The 20,420-nt window shown below is 43.1% G+C and overlaps 1 protein-coding gene across 2 annotated transcripts in view; it reads left to right on the top strand.

Annotated features, from left to right (window-relative positions):
* MYL3 (myosin light chain 3) overlaps positions 1-20,420 on the top strand; it is an 80,995-nt gene that overhangs the window by 22,956 nt on the left and 37,619 nt on the right. For both annotated transcript variants that reach the window (XM_075588078.1, XM_075588077.1), the window contains exon 2: positions 1,250-1,277. In XM_075588078.1, coding sequence (XP_075444193.1) covers positions 1,250-1,277 — 28 coding nt within the window. The remainder of the gene's footprint in view (positions 1-1,249; positions 1,278-20,420) is intronic.

Here is a 20,420-nt window from a genome sequence, read left to right on the forward strand (position 1 = left end):
TTAGAAGCGAATTTGCATGTTTTACAATTCTGAAAGCCCGTTTCACATGTCCAAACTGTGTGAAAAAAGATTTTTTCAACGCTTTTTCATTCCAGCTGTGCAATTCCAGGCAGAATGACCAAAATTGCAAACTCACTGTATTCGAGTAGCTCCAAAAACTGCAGAAGGCTCAATCACTTCTAAACAACTTGCATTTTTTTATCACTACCTCAAAGCAGTAGAGATAGGAATTGTGATTTCCCTACAAAGGCTGAACTAGGGCTTTTGTGAGGAAGACGAGTTTCTAACTTTACAGTATCTCCACTTATATATCTGTCCCCTCAATCCTCCCTCCAAATTAATTAGGGAGAGATGCTTATGCTGGAGAAAGGAACATACCTCTGGTACCCTGAGAGATACAGTATGCTAATGTCTTAACAAAGTATCTTTAAAGGAGTCACACATCATAAAATATATCCTAAAGACCAATCAGTCTAAAGGCCCTTGTGATGACGGGGATACCAGTATCAAACCCTGTTATAGAACCCATAACGTTTCCATTGAAGACAGCAGCTGTAGCATTGAACTAAACCAAATGTTTGGAAACTCCCCTGTCTCATATCTCTCAGGTCTCAGATGTGCTAAAAAAATTTGCACAAGGAACAATGAACTGGCAATCCAGCAAGCGGAAATTGTCTGCTTTTAAAGCAACAATGCTACTTTCCCCTCTCTTTCCATTTCTTTCTTCTTATTGTGTGTAAAGTATATGCCAATGTATAATATTACATTTACCTAAGCTGGCAATCGTTTGGTGCCAGTATATTTCAATATACTTTGTATAGACATTAGCATATCTCCAAGGGTACCTGAGGTATGTTCCTTTTTCAGCACAGGCATCTCTCCCTAATTATATATGGAGGAAGGTTTGCGGGGACATATATACAACTGGAGATATTTTACAGTTAGGAACTACTCCTCTTTCCTCCTCTGTGCAATTTGGCAATGAGAACCTCAGAGCCATTAGAATATTATTAGTTCTCTGTGAGGAACAGTGTCAAAATGTGGACTAAAATGAAGGTTACCTATGTCTTTTGCTTCAGAATGGTCTATTTTCATTGTTATACAGTAACATACATTTATAATACAATATATGGTACACACAAACAATTGCTGATTAAACATTTGACTGCATCTTTGTGTTAACTGTTGACACACACTCTTTATTAGTTACATATATTCATAATGATTTCATTTTCTTTTCTTCTCTTAGATTGAATACACAGCCGATCAAATTGAAGGTAAGGATCTGAGGTTATTTCAAATTGCCAGTATCAATGATCTCATAAATCTCATATACACCTGAAATATTAGATGAATGACCACTGAATACATTACTTACAGTTTGTTCTTCAGTGCTCTGTGACTTTAACCACATCACATCCAGATAGACTGTAGCAAACGTTATCGCTCCAGTTAGGACGCTGCAGGGGGCCGTGCACAACACGCCAGCAGGAGAAGTCCCCATTCAGTAGGTGGCTGTGCATGAAAAGTGGGCAGACCTAACATGTTATTGCACCCACTGTAACGCATCAGGGGATGCAATAACATGTGTTACATCTGTAAGTGGCAAAGCAAAGATGAAACACAAGGTTGCAGGTGTCTAGTGTAAGTAGATGGACTCCCATCACATTTATCATTTTTGTAACTTTTGGGACATTTTCTGCATGTTCTTTTGCTCTGTTCTCTTTGCTGCTCTTTTACTGTCTGGAGTAGATGATCAAATCTAAGGGGGTGGTTTGGTTGGTGACTGTCAGACTATAAACAGAGGCAGTTTTTCTTTGGTATTCAAACATTAAAATTGGGTTTTTGCTTTCGCAATAACCAACAGTATCCAGTAATGGATTTTACTTCAAAGTTCAGCACCAATGTGAATACTCCCCAAAAAAACCTGCCGCAAATCTCCATTTGACAGCAGGAATAATACTTTGTCAACAGTCAATGTTACTTTCTTCAGAACTGCATTTGTCTGCAAATATCCCACGGAAGTATATACAAGTACTGTAATGTAATGATATGCATTTGAATTCTGCAAAACGCCCACCTTTCCACTTATTACATTATTAACATGTACAACAAGATGAACAATGCAGGACCCTTAATGAGCTGACTTTGGTTGGGTTACCGGAGTGCTAATGAATAAAATGACTGCACAATTGTTAACACATGTTTGGAATGACTGCAGTTTAACAAAACACACGTGAATTTTCTTAAGACTAAGGTTCCTATATGAGTGCCATTGGAATGTGCCAGTCAGATTCCCCTATATCTTGGAAGAAATGTTTCGCCACTGAGCTCCGTCTATCAGATAATAGCATGCAGTCATACTGTGTGCTGTGTAGGTCTTTGATCTGTTAATAAAGCCTAACAATACAGTTGTTTTATTCTTAATGAATTTAAGTCTTACAGTACTCTTATTATTAGCATACATATGCAAAACAAATGCATATTTATTTCATTAGAAAAAAACAAAAGACCTTCAATTATAACCACATGTTATTTTGTTTTCTTACCAGTTCTCTGCTGAGAACTTTTCCTATATTAAATTGAGATACATTCTAGTGCAGCTATGATGTCTCTCCAAGAGCAGTTAAGTTTCAGGAGGAAATATCAAATCCTAGATTCGAGCCACCCACAAAAAAGTAGGAAAACAAAACCCCCAATGAGGCTACAGTATAACTGGTCACATATGAGACAAAATGCCACACATTGTAGCTGGCTTCTGCAATACATTCTTCAGCCCTAATTAATGTTTGTTGGTAGCGGTGACTGTACAATGTACTATTACGTTTTTAAATAGGGCATGAAAGTAAAGAAAGCAGTTGTTTTTGTAGCCATAATGGATATTGCTGCCTGCTGAATTATACACCATTGCTAACCTCATTGATTGAAGTCATACTTTGGGAAAGGGATGGATAAATGGACTATTGATTTCCATATATTTTGCTGACATACATTGGAACATCAGAGAATAACACACTCATAGCTACAGTATTGCCAACTGTATTCTCTCTGGTGCTGACATTCTGTATGTTATGAGCCCAACTACCAAATAGATAAGTGGTGCTCAACTCAGTCGAAGGCTGCGCCACCTGTGCTGAATCTGGGATATCTAAAAACCTGACGTGCTGGGGGGTCTTGAGGACAGGAGTTGAGCACCCCTGAAATAGCGGACACAAATGGCCCTAATGCTATTATGTTATTTCCTTCACAAGAATTTATCAGACGATTTTAACCATTATACTGTATACTTCATTGGGACTGCAATTCATTTCTTTTGAAAGGGAGCGGATATTATTTCCAGCAGAAAGAGCAAGTTAGTATGAATAGGTTTCACACTGCAGGGAAATAAGCATTCAGGTAAGTAAAATTGGGAACACAGTAATTAAAAAAATTCCCTTCTCAAGGGGTCTGCAATATAGAGTTCAGATACATGTTTCCATCCTCAGCATACGTGAAATTACATTCATGCTAACTTGGCCTTTCCAGGGGTAAAAGGGTTAATCATGTTACAGTACACAAAGGAAGATAGAATGGCCTAAAAAGGTCAAGTTGTGCGCCTTGCACTACACCAATGGAGATATGGGGAACCAATAAATTGTGAATGTGTGGTGACGGAACAAAAACTGCAATAAGAGTGCGGAGGTGGTGCTGGCAGGGATGGGGTTAATGATAAGCAAAGAAAAGAAAGAAAGCTCCCTAATAGCCGCACAAGAGAACACCTATACCTATGTTAAAAATTACTATTTATTGATAAATGATTAAAATATATTTATTGCAGCAAAAAACTAACGTGAACCAAAGTGATTAAAATAAATTTAAAAAAATAAATTAAAAAACGGAGGAGGTAACTGTATGCCTAGTTCAAACTAACAGTGTATGCTAGGAATAACTATTTTTGAATGTCCCACTGCTATATAATTATACTAACAGTGGTAGTTAAACCAATACAGTTCTATATAGTTTGAGGACTACACCTAAATGGAGAGTATAGCTTAATATAGTGTGTGTGCTCAGAATAATATATTTGTTGAGCCAGCTAATGCTAGTATACGGATATATACACACACATATGTACCAGACCAACGGGTTCAAAGGTAAATGAACCTAGAGGTCTGTTATGTTTAGCAGAACAGCTATTTCAAGATCACAAAGTATGTGTTATAGTTTGAGGACTACACCTAAATGGAGAGTATAGCTTAATATAGTGTGTGTGCTCAGAATAATATATTTGTTGAGCCAGCTAATGCTAGTATACGGATATATACACACACATATGTACCAGACCAACGGGTTCAAAGGTAAATGAACCTAGAGGTCTGTTATGTTTAGCAGAACAGCTATTTCAAGATCATGTTAACAATAGTTATGTTTAATTATGACGGAGTGCACACACGTGTTACTTATGTTACTGTCATGTTCTACACTTTTAGAATTCTTCTCTGTTCCAGACATTTACTGAAGAAAAGCCCATATGGTTATGTGAATGTTATACTTTTGTATTAACAGGTGCAATCTGTCCACTTATTTCTCTTGTTCTATTGCATGTGGATAACATTTCAATCATCTTGAAAGCAATTGCCACAAAAGAATAATTCAGCAATACAGATATCTTAGTTACCTAACCACGGTAGCAATATAACCTAGAAATCCACGTTATCTGTATATGTAAAATTTTAAAGGAAGTTTTACAACGTTTACATTTTCCTGCACTTAAAATGATTGTGTTCAGCTTGGAATTGAGTTTTATACAATGCTAAGTTCAGGGCCCTTTTTAGAATCTACTCTGTAAAATAATAATAAGTTAGTGAGAACAAAGATCTAAAATATACACAACTCTCCGCCAGGGACTTTACATTCCATGGGAATCTGATTTCTCATTTGGGACAGTTCCCATAAATTGACCACTCTCTTGCAGAATTTATAAGTAAAAAATCTGCATGGATAGTCCCCTACACACAATGTGTTTCATCCACTAAACCCACTAATCCCCTACACATTGGGCTTCATCCACTAGATTCCCCTAAAACAATTGACATGCATTGGTTAACTCTGCTCTCCATTTGTAGCAAGGTTAATTGAGATTAGAAATGGACAAACAAGTCGGAATCCATTCCGTGGATTTCCATCACGGATTTGACCAAAATCCATTACGTACCAAAGGCGGATTGGGCATAAAAAAAAAATCCATAGGATCAATTCCACACGGATGAACAGACCAAAATCCATGGATTTATAAGGAGCCGAAATCCTTCGGGCAGATTGTTTAGTGATCGGAAAAAAGACGAATCTGCATTTTTGAGATTGATCTTTGAATTGAAGGAACTGGCCAATTAGCAAACTCCAATTCCGGTAACTTTTTTGTCCATATCTAATTGGGACCAGACAAACTAAATTATCACTTTTTCTTTGTGTGACTCATTCATTTCTTATTTGAGATGGAGGAAAAAAATCATTGTTTTCCTGAAAAAGCGGACCTTAATTTGGCTCTATTTTCAGTAGCTATCCAGATTCATTTTTTATTACAAAATGCCAATGACTCAATCTTGTAAAAAAAAAAGTATACTTAGAACATTTCATAATGAAAACTCAGCAGGGAAAAGGGAATAGAAAAACTCTGTACAAATGAATAGCCAACTGCATGTTTTGTATGAATACTTTTATTATACAGATGAATAGTGGGTGTGTTAACAAGGGTATAAAGTACATATAAAGATCCTGTTTACTGACTTATTGCAGTCTTTTGCACTTTTTTTAAGTTTAAAATACAGTACATCTTTATGAAGTTTGAGTTAGATTATGGTTCCAAAGGATAATTGAAATAATTCAGGGATATATAAAGTTTTCTGAATTTTAGCACATTTTACCTTGTAGTTAGATCTGAGCTTCAGTGAAAAGTTTCATATTTTCTTTCTATTGCCATCAGATTTTCATAGGAACCAAAGTCAATCTATGATGACCTAGACTGAAAGATTAAACTCCCTACTAATGTCAGCAGTAACAGTGTCATCGGTTCTGTAATGTAAAATATATATATATAATGTTATCAATATAATTATTTCAACTGTTAAAGAAGCTTCTGTAAGTGATACCGTATTTTTTATAAATGAATAGACCAGTAAAATCGGTTCATCATTGTGTTTAAATTCCTTATCCAATTTGGTGCTTGGTTAAACCAGTAAATGTAGAATTGTATATTGTTAGTACAGGGCAGATACTGTGTTTTGACATACACTGGATGCATGTCACACAAACCTCATTGATATTTTGTTTTTATAAAAAGTTATGTCGTTTTATATCCCATAGCATGATGTAAAGTAGGGCGGGCCAACTCCAGTCCTCAAGGGCCACCAACAGGCCAGGTTTTAAGGATATCCCTGCTTCAGGACAGGTAGCTCAACGAGTGGCTCAGTTAGAATGACGAAAAATAATACTTGGCCAGGTTGCTCAATCAGTCCCTGCGTCAGCACAGGTGGCTCAATCAGTCCCTGGTCAGCACAGGTTGCTCAATCAGTCCCTGGTCAGCACAGGTGGCTCAATCAGTCCCTGCGTCAGCACAGGTGGCTCAATCAGTCCCTGGTCAACACAGGTTGCTCAATCAGTCCCTGGTCAGCACAGGTGGCTCAATCAGTCCCTGGTCAGCACAGGTGGCTCAATCAGTCCCTGGTCAGCACAGGTTGCTCAATCAGTCCCTGGTCAGCACAGGTGGCTCAATCAGTCCCTGGTCAGCACAGGTTGCTCAATCAGTCCCTGGTCAGCACAGGTTGCTCAATCAGTCCCTGCATCAGCACAGGTGGCTCTGTCTTCCACTGAATATTTGATTGAGCCACCTTGCTGAAGTAGGAATATCTCTAATACCTGGCCGGTTGGTGGCCCTTGAAGACCGGAGTTTTCCGCCCCTGATAGAGAGAGTAACAGTAACAATCAGCAGCATGAAGCATTTCCTGCCCTTTATAGGGAAGAAGCAAAATCAGCAATATGAGGTGGAATCATTTCAACAGAGGCCTCCAAATAAAATGTGCAAAGGGCTCATTTTCCGTCTTTAAACAAGTCTTGGTCGTGGCATTTTATTATTTTAATAACGATCCTAAACCAAAAACACGTGAGCTCTACTTGGTAGGAAAAAAAAGAGATCCTGAGCTTCTATATCAGGAAATACATTATTATAGAACTACAATGTAATGAGCACAGCTCTATAGATATAGAGATAAGGCCAGTAGAATGTTATTGAATGTTGTAAAAGCAAGTTTTCTTCCAAATTCTTCCATTCTGGTATTCTCAGGGAAATGGAAAACACACCACAAATTTCAATAAAATTCAAGCAATGAAAATATCACTTGTGAACACATTCACATGTCTTAGACAGGTCTGCAACAATGCTTTTCATCGTCATCTCCTAGAAAACCGTGTTTCCACTGTAGCAAGGGATTCTGGGAAATAATATGCAATTGATCACACAGTGTGTCACCTTTTGCTTCAAATCCATTTTGACATGGACCCCTATAATCTTATGCCTGCTGGGTTACACAGTTTTTCAGCACATCCTGGGTTTAAGTGCATAGTCAGTAAATCTACTTACAGATAGTATTTTTTTGTTCTTGAGTCCTGAGTGGAGTGTGCTTGAATCACAAAGTGCTCATGATCCAGGTGCCTTGTCTCTTAAGATCATCCTCCAGAAGTAAGATAGGTCATTTTCTTCTCCTTCAGGCTTCAGGCTCTCATGCCCACCAGGTCCTCAGGGTCGGTTACTGTGGTGTCTTCTTACCATAGGAGTCCGACACTCTCTTCCCAGATTCTTCAGCCAGACAAGATGTCCAGGATCAATTGCTTTCAGCTCGAAAACTTAATCGCCCATAGCCTTTACTCACGTGGAGAGACAGTGAAAAAACAGGTGACCAAACTTTAAATGCTCATGCTCAGTGCTCTGTGAAAACAGTGTATACGTACTGTGCCAGTGCACAAGCCGACCAAAAGGCCAGGGAGCATCAAAAATATTCTGCATCCCTTAAACAAACAAACAAAGGGTGCAAAATTGTTAAAGTCATGTTCCATGCAATAAAAGTGCATTACTAGAGCCAATTCTACCAGGAACCTATCACAGTGTTGTAGAACATGAACTCTGACTCCATTATGGTCAAGTCCTCAATTAGCCCGAAGACCAAGTGCATGTCACTACCCATCGCACCTTTCTCAGAGGCAGAATAGGTTTTTGTTTTGAAAATTTTATTATGCGAATGAATCTTTACTACAAGATCATAACAATATAACAATATATGAATAATTTTTCAAAAGAAAAAAAAACTGACGTGAACAATGGCACAGTTCATGCCTCATACATATCTCATACATTTACTTCCGAAAATGTCATACATTCAATACATACAAATTCTCAAACTTTATTTTGCATAGAAAAATAATTGGGGGGGGTGGTAAGGAGGGGGGTGATTAGTCCTCATCTTCAGGGCTGTCAATGATGGTAAAGTCTCTGAGCATGCTGTGAATCAGCCTGTGATAGTCCTGCGCTGACATTCTATTCTTCCCTGGCGAAAAACAACACGTCCTTGACATAACACATTAGATGCCAACAGGTCTCTATTGTGTCCTTGTCACAGGAGACAAGGCAATTTACACCTTTTTACCAGGATCATACTTTGAGCAAAACAAGGAAAAGGCAAACACACAATGTTGCACAAACTACATAAGGAAATACAAACTTACTTGGGAACTTGGGTAAAAAAAAAACTACTCTCCTAGGTGTATGGATGCTACCTAAGGATTTTCCCGACTGGGATTTTAGCCTGCAATGTCCTAGAACTGAAATCAACCTGCAGTTACAGAAGCCACCCCACCCCCTCCCCTATCTCCAGAGGTCTGGACTTTAAACTCACTGGACTTCTTAGAATCTTGCTTAGAATCTTAGAGAACTCAAAATCTGATTGGCGCACGGGTTTATAATATCTCTGAGTTTCATTCACAGAATACTACCCCCCTTTCAGAATCGTGAGAACGTTCTCAACAGCCAATCAGAGCAGGGCTCATCTGGCTGATGTCAGAGGCAGGGGGCATGTTGAGCTGGCTCGGGACATCCCGTGGGTGGGACATATGTTCTGGCCAATTGGAAAAGCACCTACGATTGCCATCTTTTCCCTAGCCAGCCCATTACCTCCTGCTGAGCAGGCGCCACTGTGTCTAGCAGACCAGAGGGCCCCCCCCACAGGGGGTCTCTGTTCTCTGGACCCATTACTCTGCCCTTACTCATCCACATAGCACCCCGACACCTCTCAACATTCCATCTCCTCTTTCATCCTACGGATTCTATGCAGACTAGCTGGCACCTTAAACATATGCCCAGGCTGACTGCATAGAGCCTTATGGTAAATGTAAAAACCACCATAAGTCATACTTTACTACAGCATACATTTTGAGGTACCTCATATTCGGTTGGGGCACCCACAAACCCAATACAGGTTCTGGGACAGCTTGGCACTTACTGGGGTATCCCCCTTAACCTAGGGATTCCCTCAGCTACAGGGATACTTTTCATCCCTGGGCCTCATTTTACTGTGCACAAAGCATATATGTACTTTTTTGTTAATAAAATATACACTTAAAAAACTTAAGTCTTTCTGTTATGGGAAATAGAATAAAAAGCTGCGCTTTATTTTTCTCTAGCATTATTCCCCACACTATTGCATAGACTTAGTATGGATTCTAAGAATCCCCTCACAACCTTATATGATTGGAGAACCTCAGAACCCCTATACCGGTTCTGGGTGACCTGGGCACTTACTGGGTATCCCCATTAAACTAGGGACACCATGACTGTTTCAGGGACACCTCACATTCCTATGCCCCTTTTACCTTTCTGGTCTGTGCTGAAGCAGGGAACCCCTAGTGGTGAGTCGCAAAAGAGTTTTCAAGGGGAGATATTGCCGGGACATGTTCCAACATGTATCCAGGAATCAGACCTGATTCCTGGGTACATTTTTAGAAGAATCAGCAACTCTGGACCCTGACTAGCTAGGCACATTCTGACAACACTTTCTCCGCAAAACCCTCCTTGAAACTCATACCACAGCAATCTCTGCATACTGGCACTCCTGGAAAGGTAAAAACACATAAAATACTTTATTACTGCATAATTATACATGATGCAAAAACAGTTACTGGGCTCAAGAGCCGACACTCTATAAACCCAACACGAATCACACGCTGTGTGAATCCTACCAGGCTGAGAGTCCCATTAAAATGCAGGGTGCTGTGGTAATCCGATGGGCTATTACAGCCTGCTGTGGACCATCTCAAGAGTTACTGCAAGATAGTCACAGATTTTCTTTGGCAAGCAGTCTACAACCTGCAGTTGCATCTGTAATACAATTGTTTCTTCACTTCGTGAAATGCAATTTACATTATTTCATAGAACCATTTTGTCAAGTCAATAGTCAAGTGATTTTTAGAGCTACCGCTACTGATACGTTGGCCGGAGAATAATGTTACTAATTATTGAGGTAACATACATTCCCAGCAAGCTCACAACCCCAACACCCAACACCCACCACATTATTTTGATAATATATATATATATCAAAAGGAGTGCCACTGAGTGTGACAAATGTATATAACAAAAGTCAGGGAAGCCCAATGCTACATCCAATGTGACAAAATATATATGGTAATAAGTATAAAGTTAAATACTTTAATAATAATAATAATATTTTCTTGGTCATTTAGGTAAACCATTTGGCCAAAGCGCTACAGGCCAGCATGCCAACGTCAAGGCATAACCAAATATGCAGGTCCTAACACTACACTGTGAACCTTCCCTTTTACCTCTGTATGAGGGGGGACAACCATATTAGGTCCTGTCCAATCAGCAAAATAAAAAAAACTCCCAATTTAAAAAGGTGGAGAGGGGTGAACTCTGGGAGGAGGGGTCACCTACCTCCAAACAACTGTTGCCAGTTAGAAATTGAATTGACACACACATTCCCAGCAGGCTCAAACCCCAACACCCACCACATCATACTTATAGATTTATGTCATTTCTAATAGGACAGGACCTACTATGGTTGTCCCCCCTCGTACAGAGGTAAAAGGGAAGGTTCACCATGTTGTGTTAGGACCTGCATATTTGGTTATGCCTTGAAGTTGGCATGCTGGCTTATATCGCTTTGGCCAAAGGGTTTAACTAAATGACCAAGAAAATATTATTATTGAAGTATTTAACTTTATTCTTATTACCATATATATTTTGTCAAACTGGATGTAGCATTGGGCTTCCCTGACTTTACTTATTGAGATATATATCCTCCATATCTACTGTATTTGTTTGTAATATTTATACTTGCATGTCATGAGAGAGGAACATTTTTACTACTCTTAACGTCACAAATTGTGAATCAATACAGTAGAAAAAAACCTTTACATGATAAATGTTCAGACTAATAGTTACTTATTGTGTTTACTACAGTATATGTGAATTTTGGGTGTTTTGTTTCTTTTCTTATTTTAACAAAATGTAAAAAAAGAAATTGTATTTAAGAAAGTATGATATTGCTTTTTACAGTATCTCTTTATATTTGAATATACTTATTTGTACTTACCTATATATCTGTGAATAACCTCTGCTGACGTTGGATTCTGTCATTTTTGTTCTTAAATAAAGCAATAAAAAATGCCTGATATATAAAGCCATGATGTGAAAAGTAATTATGTATAATATAGATACATAACCTTCATATTTTGCTCTATCCCTTGATAATTATTTGGAGAAACCTGACCTGAAATACAGATTTACGCCAGGATTAAAGTTATAAATATCACAGTGACTGATTAATTCACTAAAATGACAGAAGGTGACAACCAAGGTCAATAAAACTACAGTACAGTGCAAAGTTAGTTTGGGGAGAAGAGTAAAAGGCCAATTTATACAATCATGAGTGTGAAAGCTGCATTAGAGTGTTGGCAAGCAAAGCTGAAACTAATGAGTGCTTAAGCCTGCTCATAATGTGTAAAGATCTCTCAGGATCTGCACTGGAAGTTCTATGCTCATTGTAGTACTGTATGTTTTATTTTTTTTAAACCGGAGGAGTGAGGAATTCTTGTAAGTCAATTTAGCACATACAGGCAGTCCTCGTTTTATATCGCTTCGTTTTACAACGAATGGCTTATCCAACGCTATGCAATGCATACAGTACCTATGTTCATTTTTACAACGCCAAAACGACTTATCCAACGCTCTTACGACGCTTTGCAACGTTGCACACGTTGTACACACATACACATAAACAAAGTTGCAAAGCGTCGTAAGAGCGTATATATATATATATAATATTATTATATATATATATTATACTATATAATATATTATTTATTATGTTATATTATATATATATAATACAGTATATACACTATATAATTTATGTGTGTGCTGCATATCTTATTGCCTGCATAAAATATTTAGTGTATTTTAGTGTTACAATGCCTTCAGGAACGGAACCTTTCATTTAAACAGTGTTCCTATGGGAAAACGTGTTTCGCTTTACAACGTTTCGCTATCCGACGCCATTTTGAGTAACGCATTGTGTCGGATAACCGAGGACAGCCTGTACAGATAAACCCATTTTATTGAAAAACAAGAAATTCCATAATAAGGGTAACTTGTATTTAAGAATTCTTGTACTTCTTTTGCTCCAGTTGTGTAAGCCGGGAGAATTGTACTAGTTTAATAAAAAAAAAGAAAAGAAATATTCCATTGCTTTATAAGGATTCTTTCATAAAGTTGGTGCTGTTTTTTTTTTTTTTTGCATGGGGTTTGTGTTAATTTAGCAGTTTTATAATTAGACGCCGAAGGTATCATTCAGGTATTCAACATGAACCTACGTGTAAAAAAATCCTTTCCAACAACAAATTATGCGTCATATATACAGTATGAAGTCTTTATACATAACATACGGAGGATATTTTAGAAATGCTTGCATTATTTTTTGCCACTGGAATTTCAAGACAAGAAAAAATGTCAGCTCCCCAATGTTGTAATGTTCTATTTACTCTTTTTTTCAGGACTGTGGATTGATCTGTGTATTTAGTATGTTGTACACGCTATCTTGTTTTCCAAAAATATAAAGATTCTGAAACAGAGACTGTCATGGAACAGGATTCCATATTTCTCTGTCTCCTTTTGCAGTTCATGGGATTCATTTCTCTCTAGTTCAGCTGCTTGTTATTTCCCCTGTCCCAGCAGCTAGCTGCATGTGAAAGGGCAACATTTTGCTACACATGTTGTTTACTTAGACATTTCAGTGAGTTGCTATAGCAACCTCAGCCTTTCTCTCAGAATGGGCTAGTCTGCTCTCTCCCCCTCTGCCTTGCTCACAGATGGTCTGTCCCCAGGCTATCTTGTTACCCAGAATACACTCACACTTCCTTTTCCACCTTACATCACAGTGAGTACAGACCTGTCTGAATCCACCCCTGGTAAGGCCTTTCTGTCTTACCGTAGTCCACCTCATACAAGCATTTCAGATAGAGAAGTACTCTCTACTCACACTACACCTACAAGTACCCGTTGTTTTCTACTTCTGCAATAAAGTTAAGAAAGACATTAAGGACTTGTGATGCTTTGGAAGAGGGAAGACATGAGTTAAAGCTAACTGGAGCTATTCATACTTCAAACGTGACCCTAGTTTCAGGATAGAGACTAGTAGCATGCATTATTTTAGTCTTTAATATTATTTATTTGAAGTTATTTTCAATTTGAAATATTTTAACGCGTTAACTGCTTTCAGAGGTAGACGACAGGTGATGAAATACCTTAACAATACACCATTATTGCAGTAAATACAAGAAAAAAATTAGTGTGCAAGATGTAGCAATAAAACTAATATCTATGGTATTTACTTTGTTTAGAAAAAATGATGTAGCAGCAAAGCTTAATTTTAATCAATATAATTTTCTCGTGCAACTCGTAATATAAAATACAGCAAACGTTTCATTTTAAGTAAGTTAAATGAGCTCTCTAAGTGATTTGATGGAGAAGAGAATATTTGAGTAGCAGCATAGTAACAGTATTCACATATAAATGCCTGTTTTTGTGCTAGAATTCTGTAGTTAATGTGATGAAAAGAGATAAAGCTCCTGTGTAGCTTATTTGTCAATAATGTAATTATCCTGTAAGTGTTGTATGGATTTACAAAAAAAGATCCCACATTCACCAATTATCCAGCAGAGGAACAAACTGCAGTATTAAAGCAGACATCCGACTACACTGTAGGGGTTAATATGCAGAAATGTCAGTCCTTTGCACCCCTTCCTTAATAAAAGGAAAGTCACACAATATAAACATACAAATAGCATCAGTTGGCTTTGTGTATTTTTGGGGAACCTTCATTCTGAGCATGTCTGTTAGTTAGAACATGTGGTTTGTTATATACCGGTATATTATACCGTTTGAAGCTGCTAAACACTTTTTGTGAAACCTTCATGGAACAGGAGTTGTTCCAGCAATGACACCTAACAGGGCCGCCAAGAGAAATCGTGGGGCCCAGGACAAACATTTTAAGCAGCCCCCCCCCACCCACCAGTGTCGGCGATATTGCCCGCAGCCCCCTCCATTTCACACCTCACGAGCGCCCTCTTTCCCCCCTCCTCTTCCCATGTATTTTTCTCCCTTCCGTCTCACCCCCTCTCTCTCCCTCCTCGCATGTTTTTCTCTCCCTTCCGTCTCACCCCCTCTCACTCTCCCTCCTCGAATGTATTTCTCTCCCCTGCGTCTCACTCTTACTCCCTCTTTTCCTCACTCACCCCCTCTCTCCTCTCCCTCCGTCAATTACCCCACGCTCACTCATTCCCTCCCCCTCACACAATTCCCAGAAGATATATACCAAAAAACTTCCCACCCCCAAATACATACAAAAAAAATACCCACCCCCCAAATATATATATCCTCCCCCCCCCCAATGCATACAAAAAAAACACCTACCCAATACAAAAAACATAACCCCCCATATATACATATATTGCTTACTGGGAATGTGTGTGAAATATATATATATATATATATATACACATGTAGAGGTATCAGTACCTATACCAGTACAATAGGGACCACATAGTATCCACACACACTTTTAGTTATGCTACTAACTCTCACATTTCAACACCCACTCACAGGTGGATGCTGGTAGTGTTGGGGGGAGGGGAAGGTGGGTGCTGGTATTGGTGGGGGGGAGGGGAAGGTGGATGCTGGAATGGGTAGGGGGGAGGGGAAGGTGGATGCCGTGAAAGTGAATGCCGGTAGGTGTGAGGAGGAAGGTGGATCCTGGTAGGGGTGGGGGGGAGGGGAAGGTGGATGCTGGTAGGGGTGTAGGGGAGGGGAAGGTGGATGCTGGTAGGGGTGTGGGGGAGGGGAAGGTGGATTCTGGTAGGGGGGGAAGGTGGATGGATGCTGGTAGCAGGGGTGGAGAGGGGACCGGGACAGTGGTATAGGTGAGGTAACCGGTATAGGGGGAGGTGGATGTTTGCCGGTAGCAGGGGTGGAGAGGGTACCGGGACAGCGGTATGGGTCCGCAAGGGGAGCGCAAGGGCCCAAAACTGTTGAGCTGGTAGAAGGAGTAGCGTGGTGTAGGACTGGAGAGACACAAGTGAAGCATGGCGGGCGCAAAGGATGGTCTGATGCCGGTAGGGGGGAGGGAAGGTGGATGCCGGGATTCGGGAATCGGGAGGGTAGATGCCAGTAGGGATGGTAGGTAGGGGTGGGGGGAAAGGGGAAGGTGGATTCCGGTAGGGGTGGAGAGGGGACCGGGACAGCGGTAGGGCCTGCTGACGGGGTGGGGCCCGTGGGTGTCTGAACAGGAGCCTCCTGGGCCCTGACTGGGGAGGGCGCATAAAGGCCCGCGGAGGATGAATGCAGGGAGGTGGGGGAGGGGGAGGTATGACGGGACGGACAGACGACACTACACACACAGACAAAAACACAGACTAGAGTACAGTACACAGACAAAAACACAACAACAGTGAGGGTGAAACAGACTCAGACAGACAGACAAACACACTACAGATGCGATAATAGAATGTACTTAACGTGTGTGTGTATTTGAATAAACAGCTGCACAGCCGGGAACATTCAAACTCGCTTCTCCCGCATGTGCAGTTGCTTATATTTAGCTTGTAGTCCGTCCCACTCCCCGCCCATGAGAAGGGCCCTGATTGGATCCCCTCTTTTTTTTGTCAGATACTTTTTTTTTTTTCTCAAACACGAGCCCAGTTGCGGGCGGCCGGGCCCCCTGACTCACCGGGCCCGGGACGCCAACATCGACAGATCCCCCCTGTTGGTGCCCCTGACACCTAAGAACGAGCATGACATGGCTACAGAACAAAGTTAGTGTTGCTACATATTTGTATCCTATTTCCACTTATATCCTATTCCTGCTATTTGTGGATGCAATTTAAAATCATTACAGATAATATATGTAGCCAGGTTCCCCCCTGTCATGGCTGACCCCCTCCTCCCTTTCGGCAGACGCTGTGTGCGAGGGAGTGAGGGGGGGCCGGCGCGCGAAGGAGCGATCCCTGGTAGCTAGGGACGCGAGCGGCGAGCAGGCCGGTTGCCGGGGCCCGATCGGGCCGTCGCTAAGGCCGCGATCGCGTTGCTACCAGCCCGGCGGCTCGGGAAGCAGGGCACCGCCATGTTAGGGCTGTTGCGCATGCGCAGTGCCCGAACCCAGCGCGGGAGGACCAGATAACTCGCACATGCGCGAGATGAGCATGCCAGCCCCCAGGGTGCATAGGGGCAGAGACACCTGACGCCAGGGAGCCAATAGGGCTGAGGGATTTGCCTGGGAAGAGATTGCTACATTTCGCGGGGTTTTGCAGCCACGCAGGCAGTCAGGATCCGGACCAGATAGGGTAAGAGGTGGATGCAGGGGTCAGTGATCCTCTGCATTAGGCCAGCAGCCCCCAAGGTCCCAGTTAGGTCCTGAGTCATCTAGTAGCTTGTGGAGCTTAGGGACAGGCCCTAGATAGGGACACTGCCCCATTTATTGGTTGAATAGACAGGGACACAGTGTTGAAGCCGTGCGGCCCTGTGAGGTGGGTTCTGGGCTCAGGACACCACCAAAGACCCTGCGACAAGGAGTGACATTGTTCGCGCTGGACATTCAACCCACGCGGTGTGGAGGACCACGTTGGATCGTGCGGATTTATATCGCGGTACCCGTGGCTGGAGCCCGGGCAGGTAACCTGCAACTCGCGTGCACCAACCAGGCCTATCACCCAACATAGTGGCTGCGCAGTCACACATACACAGTGATATTTGATTTCGGGAGCACGAGACATTTGGGTGGGGGTTACTGGACACAGGGTGGGGTCACATTGTGGGTGGTTAGCGTCCGCCGTGACGCCTAGAAGTGATAGCGTCCGCCGTGACACCTAGAGGTGATAGCGTCCGCCGTGACGCCTAAAGGTGGTAGCGTCCGCCGTGACGCCTAGTGTGGTTAGTGTCCGCCGTGACACCCAGTGTGGTTAGCGCCCACCGTGGCGCATGACGAGGTTATGCTGTTATGATATTATGATGTTATGATGTTACGTGATATGTGTGTTTCCATGCAGTAAAGCCAGTCCTGTTTTATATTCGGTAGCGTTGTGTGGTTGTTTCCTGTGAGGGCCTCCTCCCACTCCGTTGGGATCCCTCCCAGGTGGAGGCGTTGCACCTAGAGATGTATGATATGTATGTACCCCAGGTTCCCCAAGCGGAGGCTTAGGCTCCTGAGAGCCACACAGGTTGCACAGCAAGTAGTAGCGGCGGTATTCATAGGGAAGACCCGTTACATTTGGAGGCGCTGCTGAGAGTCAGACCTGGGGTGCCCGAACTCAGTAAAAATGTCGTTAGGTTACACGTTACCTTCCCGCCAAGAGGTGTACACGTGGGCGGTAAAAAGGCAAGTCCCGCCCTCACAAACCCTTGCTGTAGGACAAGTTCCCGCCAATGCCTCATCCTATGAACTATGTTTAATCCTAATGCAGTACCCAGGCTTAGAAGATGCCAGAATCTTGGGTCGCCGCTCCGACCCCGACGGGTCATGGTGCACCGTATTAATCACTGGGGGATGTGAATTGTCGCCACAGCAAGGCCCATCCAACTTGCGTTTCCACGGGGCCCTCAGCTCAGGGTGTCCTGTTATATATCCTGAAATGCCGATAAAACCCGAACCCTGTAGCCCCAGTACAGACCTGCTAGAGACTAGTATGCGCATGTCCCTGTCCCCACCAGAAAGTGTATGCGGGGATGAGGCCAGTGTATTGTCCTGTGCTAATTGTCGCTCAAGCAGACGGAGCTCCAGCCCCAGTAAAATGGGAGAAATCCAATTACTAGCCCAGGCCATCCAACAACTGGGTAGGCCCAAGCACGAATCCCCTTCCCCTCAGCCATACCGCAAGTTAAAGCTCTTTTCAGGGGTAAACCCTACTCCCACTGGTGAAGAGGCTTTTGATGTTTGGAAGGAATATGCTTCACAGGTACTGGAAGAGTGGACCTGTCCTGATGAGGTGAAAAGACAACGAATCATGGAGTGCCTGCGCCTGCCTGCGTCCACTATCATCAAGATGTATAAAGATCAGCATACTGAGGTTACCGCACATCAGATGATGGAGTCGCTTACCCGGGCATATGGTAAAGAAGATGATGTGAGTGAGTTATGGACTAAGTATTACAATCTCCGCCAGAAAGAGGGGGAAGACCTACTGCTGCGGCCAAGTTTATTCGAGCATTTGCCCGTTCTTGGCCGCAGCAGTATCCTGGCACCCGCCGCAGGGTGACGGGCGCGCGCCGAAGCAGCGGAAGAGCGCCCTCCGATCAGGGCGCTCTCCCTACCGCTGCCGGGTCCGCCGGGTCCCCCGGAACCCCCTGCCGCCGTCCCGCGATCGCGGGACACCAGGGCTCCCTCGGGGAGCCCTGGACGCGCGTGCAGGGGGCGCTGGCACCCGATGATGCGTGACCGTGCATCGGTGATGCGCGGCACGCTGAGGGAGTGCGGCTCGCAAGCTGGGACATTTCCCGGCTTGCGGAATGAGCCGCACTCGGATAAACTGTGTCGGCAGTGTATCCGAGTTCATACAACGGATCCAATTGCTCTTGTGGGAGCTACGTTCCCGCCAAGTCATCAAGGCCTCAAAAGTAAATGAGTATAGGCGCACTCAATTCCTGCGGGGAGCCATACCCACGCACCATATCGTGGTAATGATCAGATGCACGCTACAGAAGGGGGACCCCCCTACTCTAGAAGACCTACTGGATGAGGTGAAGGGTCATGAGGCCTATACTAGGTTGCATATGCCCAAGAAGGCCAAAGACCCTCGCAAGGATGAGACCAAGGAAGCAACAGTTCCCAAAGCAAAGGGAAGCAAGAGCGGTAAGGATACGGCCACCCCGGAGGTGCCTAGGTCCGCTCCCAGGTCACTTGACGGTCCGGTCCGGGTCCCCGCCCAGACTTCCGTTGCTTCAACTGTGGCGAGCAGGGCCATGTTGCAAAGAACTGTTCGAACCCCACTAAGGCCCAGACCTACACCGTGACCGTGCGGAAGGCAATCTCGTCCCTATCAACCGTACCCGAGGATGTTGCCGAGGAGTTGGGGAGGCCTTCCACGGAGGAGACGCCCCCGGCCGATGCTTACTGTAGAGTAGGGCCCACCGCTGTAATAAGAGTCGTCGTGGAGGGGATATACTCTTCAGCACTTCTGGACACTGGATCACAAGTGACCATCATCTACCGTCCATTCTACGACCAGCACCTCAGCCATCTTCCCTTGCAGTCAGCCGAAAAGATGAAGTTATGGGGACTGAGTAAAGATGATTATCCCATAGACGGAATAGTGGCGGTCAAGCTGGATATCTTGCAGTTGAACACTAACAGGTCGCATCCCATGCTGGTGGAAGCTTTGGTCTGTCCGGAGGCTCGAGAACATCCCAGTGCCCCCATCATACTAGGCACGAATGCAGATATTGTGAGGTCGGTGATTCGCTCATTCCTACAAGAAGCCGGCGAGCTACCGTTGTCATCCCTGAATATAGCCCCTGGACTGCGGGAAGAATGCTATAGGGTGGCGTATGAGGAAGAGTATGGTGAAATCTTTAATCAAGAGCGAGGGTTATTGCAGATTCCACCAGGGGGAGTGAGGCACGTGACAGCGCTGATCAAGTACCCCAGTCGGCACGAACACGACCGATACTTCTCGCTGGAGACCCTCCCCGAGTCTGAGAATCAGTGGGGATACCGAATGATACCTGAAGTACGGGATTGGCCATCTACTGTCCCCAGGAAGATTACCGTGTCTATCCAGAACATGTCTCTCCATACCGTGCCGCTGGAAGTAGGACAAAGGTTGGGTAG

This window comes from Ascaphus truei, chromosome 2, assembly GCF_040206685.1.
Source record: "Ascaphus truei isolate aAscTru1 chromosome 2, aAscTru1.hap1, whole genome shotgun sequence".
Classification (NCBI taxonomy): Eukaryota; Metazoa; Chordata; class Amphibia; order Anura; family Ascaphidae; genus Ascaphus; species Ascaphus truei.